Here is a 9,882-nt window from a genome sequence, read left to right as displayed (position 1 = left end):
CAAATTTGGAGCCAGCAGATAAAATAGCTGCGTTCGCATTGTATCTGTATTCACAAACGTCGCATTTTATAACCTTTGTCACCTAGGTGGAAACAATTTGGGATGTTTGAGAGCAGTAAAAGGGTTAGGTCCGAAATAGTAAAACAATTTGCAATTATTGCCAACAATGATTGTAGAGTTTAGGGGGTATTATGAGCAGAGGAATGGCGGTGGTGGTGGTGATGTGGGTGGTGATGGTGGGGGGTACTGATGCCACTTTACATATCATTGGGAAGACCTCCTGTGTTTCAATGTTTCCAATCTCGAAAACGGAGGCGGGATAAGGGGAAATGAAGCAAACGCAAGATTCTATCTACCATTTGCGCCACTCGGCCTCATTAAACAACCTCACAGCAGTATCTGGAATCTTCCTTACAAGTTACTTACATAAAGACGCAGGGGACTGTTTGCTAGAGAGGGACATGCATCTCGCTTTGTTGATGTTATTGGTTTGCCGGAGTAAATCTCATGTACGGTTGTGTGTTTTCAACTTCCCGTGAATAGGCTTGTTGAAATCTTCTGTTCCTGAATGGAGAACCCATGTGCCGGAATTCTACAGTGACTCGACAATATGGCGGCCTGTTGGCCTTGCCCTCAAAAGGAAATCCACATCTTAGAACTTGAGAGATGTTTCCAAATGAGAAACTGGAGTCCATTCAGAGATACTTGAGGTTTGAGAACATAAGCTCTGCGTAAATTTTTGGTACTATATAAAAAAAAGATTATAATAATAATTCTAGACACAAGTGGACAAATCCTTCGAAATGTTCCGTGAAAGCACATCATCGTCACATAAAGCCTGGCTCCCACTTGTCCAGGAAGGCTACAAATTAAAATCATATTTTAAACATCGTCATTGTATCTCGTGGTTTTGTGTGGATCTGGGGTAATAAACTAAAGTATCCCCCAAACAACAAAAAAAACCCCCACCAAAGCTTAGAATAACCATGGAATTACAAAAAATGTGAATGTTGTGTTAACTTCAATCTCAATCTTTGGGGGAATGCTTTCAAGAGTGTTGGGCCTAAACCATTTACACAACCATGGCATGCAGGCCCGGAACTGGCCAGTTAGGACACAAGGCGAATGTGGCTGCTGCCCGGCATCGCTCCTCTCCAGCAGATCGGGTGCTCCGGTGTGCGGCCATCTGCTGGACATCTCCGTCCTCACACCACGTCAGCATAAAAATGCCCTGTCGTAATATAGACCAGTCTGGTGGCTAAAGGGTGCTAGTATCTTATACCACAGAGACGCGTAGCTTTTTTCCCCTATAAATTATATTTATTGAGCATCACCGGATGTAAACAAACAGATATAATACGTGACCCCATTTAAGACCATAAGCTTGTCCAACCTGGGTTCTCCCCATCGTTTCTTCTCCTGCCCCCCAACTACTACTTGCTTGCGCGTTGCACCTGTCCAACGTAGAATGATACCGTTACTCCCTTATTACACACATTCTTTTATTATTAATATTTTTTTATTACTCTAGAGCTGTTTTCAGGTAAAACAGAATATTCAGAACATCCAGAATGTTGGGTTCCACTACAGCTACATTTCTACAACTAATATCAAGAGACTATAACTTGCCCCATCGATGGTCATGCACTTTGGTATGATTATAACGTAAGCATGGGACAGGCATATGGCTGTAAGACGAGACCAAGGACGGGCAGTCTAGATGGGGCCGAATGGGGCCGATCTGCCGGCAGATTGTATGTTTCTACATTCCGCTTCTTCGCCCTATATATAGGGTTCTGTAAGCCCTACTGCTGGCAGAGCTTCCTAATTGTCCCTGGAAATATTATTTAAATGTTAGCTTTAGGGTAAGTCACAGGGGAGGTCCATTCAGGGAAATACTTTTCCCTTTAAAAGTCATCAATAATCTTTTTTTCCCCCCAAGTCTGACATTTACTCCTCCTTCTTATTCACAGCTGTCAGCCATAGAGTCTCTCCTTAGCTTTGTATGACAAAAGGAACCCCACCGTTCAAAACCGAGCGTGCATTTTCACCTTCGACGTGATGCTTCTAAGTCAGATGTTCACGGCAAGGGGGTGATTATATGCCACATTTGGACCCGGAAAGGCACTATATCACAATTATTCATGGATAATCTTACATTTATTTGTACATGCAGGATGGCAAATTGTTAGATATACGCAAAGCGTTTCAAATGTTATAAATAATATTTATTTTTCTTTTTTTTCTTTTTCATTTTTTTTTGTGATTTATTTTGCAGGAAAGAGATTTATACCATCAAGCGAGTCTTACTTCTCAATAATGTTTTTTTATAAAAAAAATTACAAAAAAAATTGCGATCTTTTGTTTTTTTTATTTTCCCATAGCTCACATTGAGCAAATAGTCATTTGCCTTCCCCATGTAACTTATTTTAATAATTTTTACACAAGTTAGTTGGGATTAAATGTCCTCATATAAATAAATGAAAACTAAAAAATAATATATTAAAATGAATTACATGTTGTCTTTATATTTATTAAACTATATTTTTCATAATAATTTTGTATTTTCTCTAAAAATATAAAAAAAAAATCTATATATATATATATATTGATAAATTTTAACTTTATGATATATTAAATACACTGCAATTTAGAATTTTGCATTTAGATTTTTATGTATGATAGGTGATTCTTTTAGATTTATAAAGAGACATACTCTATGTACGTACCAACTCAAATGACTTTGTTTAATTCTGGTGGTTCTCCTATAGCACAGAATTTATAATCTTTTCTAATTTTTAAAACAGAATTTCAATCAATGAGTGGCAAATAAAGCAATAAAATAATAATAATAATTTTTCCTTCTGGGAAAATATCAATTTTAAGTATAAGAAAGCAAATGTTCTAAATAATACCTAAAAAAGAACCCTTTAAGGGAGATGACCCTGTTACATATAGATACATAGGTTGCGATGTAAAAAAACAAACCAATCAGATCTTCTTTTCTGCCTTTTTTAAAGTTTTTCATGTCCGTAGCTATTTTTAAATCTCTTTACTGTGTTAAAGTCTTCATATCTGATGGTTTTGCCTAATTATGGCGCAAAATTAGGAAGCTTTGCCAGTGCTGATGAAAGTATTCTATAGAACGTTACCGTTGGATTAGCGTTGACCTGGCCTGTTTCTCCCTTTACCACTTTTACACCCAATTTTCCTTAATACTAAAGAAAAATAGTTATACCTGGTAATATTTTTTTCCAAACTCAGGGCTTGGAATTTATAATTAAGAATTGCAAATATTAGGTTTTAATATGATTTTGATGAGCTCGAAATCCCCAATGCGTTCAGCAATTAGGGCAGTAATTTGTATACTGTCACGGTGTATAAATCCAGGGCTTATACACCCCTTCTGGTTCTCAAAGGGTTAAGAAGAGAGAGAGAGCATTCACAGACCCTATTCACTAAAATCTGTAGTATAAGGAATACACCATGGCTGGAATTTCCTTTTTTTTATCTAACTTTTCCATTTCATTTGTCACTGGGAATTGGTATTTTTACTCCTTAGGCACAATTTTATTACGTCTAATAAAATTCATAATTTACGTGGCCTGAGAATTTTATTTTTTTTTATTCCAATTTTGTGAATCTTCTCCCATTTCTACACGTTACCAAGCTTCCTTATCATATTAAAAATATTGACATTTTTCAGTTTAGTTTTGAAATTCACATAAATTCCGTAAATTTTGTGTTCTTTTTCAGACACAGAGAAATGGAATCTTAAAACGGATTTGGTTATCTGTACGGCCGTTATCGGTGACCATTATAGGGATCCTAGTCATGAAAAAAAGTTAATTTCCGTGTTTTGTCTTCCTTTAAGTGACTATATTTCAATGAAAATATTGGAAGTATATTTTACTCATTTTTATTTTCATTAAAATAAATAGTTACCTTTGTCTCTTATTCCTGTTCTTTACTCTAATTTCCTCAGACGTGACTGTAATTATCACTAAATTACAAAATAAAAAGGTTTTTCCTGGGTGGCTTTTTGTTACATTAGTGAGAAAAATGTCATTACATTGAATGTCAAGGCAAGAATTATAAAAAATAAAAAAAATAGTCACACAGCGACAGAAAGACATGTTTTTTTCCCCACAGAAATGAAACTTTTCACTATTCTTTGTAAATAGGAGAATGTTGTTGCCAGCCAGGCCTGAACTGGCCATCTAGGACGCAGAGCGGACGCCTCGTAGGCCATTCCAGCGGCAGGTCGGGCCCTGTGCTTATCCAGCCAGTGGCAGCTGGCCTTAAAGTGCCAGTGCCTCTTAGTCCGGTCCTCCTGCCAGCTCTTCTTATTCCTCCACATGGCTTTCCGCAAGATAGTAAATGAGGGTCCCATAATTGCACACATACTCACTTCACATTTAGAAGGATCTGGGGTGATCTGTAACTCATGAAAGACCCCTAACCGATGACTATGTCTAAAAATAGGGGGATCTTCTAAGAAATTCTCCTTTGCCTCAACTTAAATTACCAATGGATTTCCATCCACCATACCCGGGGCGCTTGAGCTCTGGCGCCCATCACCTGTGCTTACACCCCCAAAGCAAAGTACAATAATCTTAGTGACGTCTTTAATTCGGATAATCAAACATGTGAATTTTCTTTAGGAAGGTCGTTGGAAATAATGATGTTATATGAGTTTACGTAAATTTGCACTACATTTCTGGTGGTATAAAGATATTGGGCCAATATAAGGAAAATTATCTTTTTACACAAAGACACATTAATTATTTTAATTAAAAAAAATAAAACAGTAATAATGCAAGAGCGTTTTGTATTTTAATTAAGTAGTACAATATATATTGTGCCTTACAATTCTCCTGGTAAATGGTGACATCTGTTTTATCCTACATTATTGATAAATTAAAGGTGTGTCATTTCAATTGTAAACGTATTGTAAACTTCTAATTGTTCATTAATTAGATTATTAAATATTTTTGACAAGTCAAATTTTAAAAATAAAACATGAAAAATAGTTGTTTTTTTTATACCCATACTATTCGGAATATTTTTTTAACTTCTAACGATGGTGCGGAAAATTATATTTAGATGTTATATTTGTAAAGGTAAATTTAATTAAGGTTTATTAACAATTGTTAACTACTGTTACTATTTATTCCTAAAGTTTTCCCAATCTTTTTTCTAAAGTTTTTTTTATTTTATTTTAAAAAATAGGAATGTTGGCGCAGAATAAAATATTTGGATATTATATTTGTAAAAGTAAATTGAATTAAGTGATTTTAAATATCCCATTATTGTTTAATAACAATTGTTAACTATTGTTAACTATTGTAAGTTGCCTCCACTGGAACTCATTACCAAAACTCTAGGTAACTTCCATTGTGTACTGAAGTGTAATAGTGGGCGTCACCCTTTTTACACATTGGCCAATAAACTTCTGATTTCAGAGCTGTCATTGGTTAACAAAAGAATGCTCCCTGCCAATCTCCCCTACGCCATATAAGCACCAGGGAATTTATTTCTCATCAGTGTTGCTAACTTGCTGAGGAATACATCTGTACAAGCATCAAATTGGGATAGTACAACTGGAAAGCACTCATCGCCATGTCTGGAAACACATTAATTGTCCTCACAGCAATCCTATCTTTTTACCCTTTCTGTACTTCGTCCGCTTGGTAAGTTTTGGTGCACCCAAATTACTAGAATCAAGTATTTATTCCAAATATACAAGTAAAAAAAATTATAATATATATTTTTTTCTGTGTTCTTCTTGTTCTAGGTCCGTGAACAACTTTTTGATGACAGGCCCTAAGGTAATTTATTTATTTATTTATTTTGGCGATAAAAAAACATTTCTAATTTCCTTGTGTACATGTTAATAGTACAGATATAAAGATATATCTTTTTTTTTTTACCCAATAGGCATATTTAACTTATTCCACGAGTGTGGCGGTCGGCGCTCAAAGTGGCATTGAAGAATGTAAGTACCAATTTGCGTGGGAGAGATGGAATTGCCCCGAACATACCCTTCAACTTGCTACACAAAAAGGACTTAGGAGTGGTAAGGCTCATTTTTCTGTATTTATTTTAAAATCTTTTTTAAACATACCTTCTGTAGAGTTTTTTCTACAAAAATGTCTAAATCTTACAAAAATCCTACAAAATATTTTTGTCAAACTTTGTAATTTTACCATTGAAACATAAAACTGTAGTCGATCAGCAATACAGTCAAAAATTACTTCAGAGATATTAAAACCTTTCAGAAGTCATTTTTTCCCCCAAAAAACAACTATTTTAGATTTTTAACTATTCTTATTCTTCCCCGTAACTGATAGTAAGTTAAAAAAATTACATTTTCGATCCATGCCTGTAGAAGGATACCTTTTTGGAAAGTATAAATACCTTTGGAAGTGTTTGATTTAACTTTATTGACTTTTTTTTTGTGTTTTTTAATAAAAACATATAAGATTAAATTGTAAAAAAAACATTATTTCTTTATCTTAGGGTCACATGTTGTCTCTTGGCTTTCAGCAACCAGAGAAACATCTTTCGTACATGCGATCAGTTCAGCTGGCGTTATGTATACGCTGACCAGAAATTGCAGTATGGGAGACTTCGATAATTGCGGATGTGACGAATCAAGAAATGGGAGAATCGGTAAGTTTATGGGTTTTTTTTAGCTGACATTTACTGTTTTATTTAGTATTTTGATGAGAATATATTTATACAGTGATATATTTTCTGAAAGTCTTTGCTGCTGGTGTAAATAATAGTGGATATTAACCGGCAGCTCCGGCTTGGCACATTTAATGATAGGCGACCTCGTTCGGTAGAGCTAAAAAGTCGAGCTAAAATGTCTTAAAAAATTAAATAAAAAAAGCAAATAACAGCACATTCTTAGTATTGTGAATTCATAATTTTTTTTTGGATTATTTAATCTGTTTGAATTATTTCTGATGCTTTATACATGGAAGCAAGTGAATTTTAAAAATGTATTTGATTAAAAAAAAAAATTAAAATACATATATATATATATATATATTTTTTTTTAAATATAGCACTATTTATCTATTTATCTATCTATTAGGAGATCTGAAAATGTTTAATCTTTAGTAAGAAAAAAGTTATTTTAAAAAAATCCATGTTTCCTATTTGCGTGATCGGTTGTACTGGCGTAAATTATATTTTTAGAATTAATTTTTTTCTGTTTTCTCTCTTTACTGTTTTTTCCTAGGTGGAAGAGGCTGGGTATGGGGAGGTTGCAGCGATAATGTCGAATTCGGGGAGCGGATTTCCAAACTCTTTGTTGACGGATTAGAGACGGGACAAGATGCCAGAGCTTTAATGAACTTGCATAACAATGAGGCAGGCAGACTGGTAAGTTCATTAAATTTTTTTGTACAATTGTTTTTATTGATTTTTTTTTTTATTTCAATTAGCTGCAAATTAACTTTAATTGTTTAACAGTTTGTGGAATGGTTTCAAATTGAAATATCCAATTACTGATCTTTCTTTGGATTGTTCTTTTTTAATCATAAGCACAAGATTTGTATCAAATCTTGATAAATGTAATAGATTATTACAATGTATGAGAATTTTTCATTCTTCCGCTGAATGCACATTCTTAGTTCTGCATAAGAATGGTTTAAGTGTTGAATTAGCCATGTGGGTGCTTAACACCTAAACACTGTTTTGTTTTTAAGGATTAAGTAGGGTTTAGACAATAACTTTCTCTAGCACTTGAGGTATCAATTTACGCTTTGACACCTATTTTTAAGCCTTACCGAATAGGTAAGAAACAATTTTATATTTGGTGACACAAGACTTGTTAGAGTTTATGGCTCCTCATTAACGGATTAAAATTTTACTATGTAGTCTTACCCATTTGCAAACAATTACCGTAAACAACGACTCGACGTTTAGTGAGATGTGCGGTATTTGAATATGAATAATTTGATATTTTATGTCGGCAAGGAATGTTTTGGAGTATAGGTTTGGTAAGGGTAGCAAGAAGTATTCTAGTTATATTTTGTCCTGGTTTACTAAGGATTGTTGTTAAATTGTATAATTTAAATTTCTTAAAGGCCGTCAAGTCAACAATGAAAAGGACTTGCAAATGCCACGGGGTATCGGGAAGCTGCAGTGTTCAGACCTGCTGGTTGCAGCTGGCAGAATTTCGAGATATCGGGAATCACTTGAAGGTGAAGCATGACCAGGCTCTAAAACTGGACATGGACAAGAGAAGGATGAGATCCGGCAACAGCGCGGACAACAGAGGAGCCATAGTGGATGCCCTCGGATCGGTGGCGGGGACCGAACTTGTTTTTCTGGAAGATTCTCCGGATTATTGCTTAAAAAACGTCAGCTTGGGTCTACAAGGAACCGAAGGTCGAGAATGTCTCCAGAGCGGAAAGAACTTGTCTCAGTGGGAAAGACGGAGCTGTAGAAGACTCTGTCTGGAATGTGGTCTCAAAGTCGAAGAGAAGAAGATTGAGATTATTAGTAGCTGCAACTGCAAGTTTCACTGGTGTTGCACCGTCAAATGCGACCAATGCAAGCAAGTTGTGACGAAACACTATTGCTCCAAAAGAGAAAAGCATCCGACTAATGTGCACCCCAAAAGGAAGATCAGAGGCCATCGGAGATGATGGCGTTGGGTCGGATTTTACGGACGCTGCCATTCTATGTTTACACTGTAGATATTTTGTTTGTCGGATGAACTTTTCTTTGTGCCTACTTCTAATTTATAATTACAAATTAGTATTAATTATTCAGGGGTTTAAATGTTGATTGTAAATGCGGTTTAAAATAAAACCTATGCACTTTTCTAATAACCGACTGCGTTTTTCCCGGCCTACCTCGGCAAATAACTTATTTTTCCTGTGAGTTTGATTGAGGTTTCTATCGAGGAAAAATATATATATATATATTTTTTTGTTCTCTCTTTCTGAATTATTGTCTTCATTTGTAAAGATTTTCACAAATATTCTACAAGCTCAATGTATACCTTAGGGTCGTTCAACTCTGTATTAAAAGACACTATTATTAAATCTTCTAAATTTACGTTCATTTGTTGATATTTTGCTGATGTCATACGATGATGCGTCCAATCGTCCCCGTGACCACAAAACTTTGGTTTGTCTACCCATGTAAGACTATTTCCAAATTTCAGAAAAGCGTCATCCACCTTTTTAATGGATATCCATGTGTATTATGTAGAAGCCTATGGCTGTAGGAGAAGAATATTAGGAAGAACCTATGGATTGTTGACGATAGCTGTGGCCTCAAGTCTCAAAATGTGTTGAAATCTGAATTATTGATGGTTTTTTTTAGCTCCAACTCTTAGAACTTCATTAATTCTTCAAACACAGGCGTTTGATATATTTACATAGAACAACATTAGTTTTTTTACATTCTAGTAGCTTGACAAACAGAATTTACCATTATCTTTGACTTTCGAGGAGTTTGGGTAACTTTAACACCTGCGGCACCTTATTGCGTTCAACAACGTTCTTCTGAGCCCAATACAGGTCACCACCAATGTTTCCCCGATGCTCCCAATGACCTGTCAACAAATAAAAATAATCACGTGGGAATCCATCAACCCTAAAGTCACTTTGATAGATCCAACGGCTCCATGGAGGGCCAATCCAACTATAGGCAGCCTGCTGGCCGTATGAGCCTGGAGCTGTAGTTAATTGAGTCCCTCTTACTCCATGAAGCCCTGGTGTTAGGTAGAATAAACCGTCCACCCATCTGAAGGTCATTCAGAGGGAGGAATGATGCTTATTTCTGTGCAGGAACCAAATTTCGTTAAACAATGACTGTAAACCCTTAAAGAGAGCAAACCTTTGATGTGTTAAA

At 35.3% G+C, this 9,882-nt stretch overlaps 1 protein-coding gene across 1 annotated transcript; it reads left to right on the top strand.

The window, feature by feature from the left end:
- Positions 1 to 5,622: 5,622 nt before the first annotated feature.
- Positions 5,623 to 8,666, top strand: LOC149280974 (protein Wnt-8). Its single transcript, XM_089499957.1, has 6 exons — positions 5,623 to 5,693; positions 5,798 to 5,831; positions 5,941 to 6,079; positions 6,550 to 6,675; positions 7,253 to 7,395; positions 8,103 to 8,666. The coding sequence occupies exons 1-6, from the start codon at positions 5,623 to 5,625 to the stop codon at positions 8,664 to 8,666; spliced, it is 1,077 nt and encodes a 358-aa protein (XP_089356083.1).
- The last annotated feature ends 1,216 nt before the right edge of the window (positions 8,667 to 9,882 follow it).

The sequence above is a fragment of the Sceloporus occidentalis genome, unplaced genomic scaffold (assembly GCF_023333645.1).
Source record: "Sceloporus occidentalis isolate IW3139 unplaced genomic scaffold, rSceOcc1.0.p SCAF_143, whole genome shotgun sequence".
NCBI lineage: Eukaryota > Metazoa > Chordata > Lepidosauria > Squamata > Phrynosomatidae > Sceloporus > Sceloporus occidentalis.
The sequence above is the reverse complement of the archived record's forward strand: the minus strand, read 5'-3'. Positions and strand labels throughout refer to the sequence as shown.

What these genes read in the sequence shown, in the direction of transcription:
- LOC149280974 (XM_089499957.1), top strand. Translation starts at nt 5,623, where the DNA reads ATGTCTGGAAACACATTAATTGTCCTCACAGCAATCCTATCTTTTTAC. An exon ending in TTTTGATGACAGGCCCTAAG is followed by an intron (nt 5,832 to 5,940) that starts GTAATTTATTTA and finishes TTTACCCAATAG; the next exon opens with GCATATTTAACTTATTCCAC. An exon ending in ACAATGAGGCAGGCAGACTG is followed by an intron (nt 7,396 to 8,102) that starts GTAAGTTCATTA and finishes AATTTCTTAAAG; the next exon opens with GCCGTCAAGTCAACAATGAA.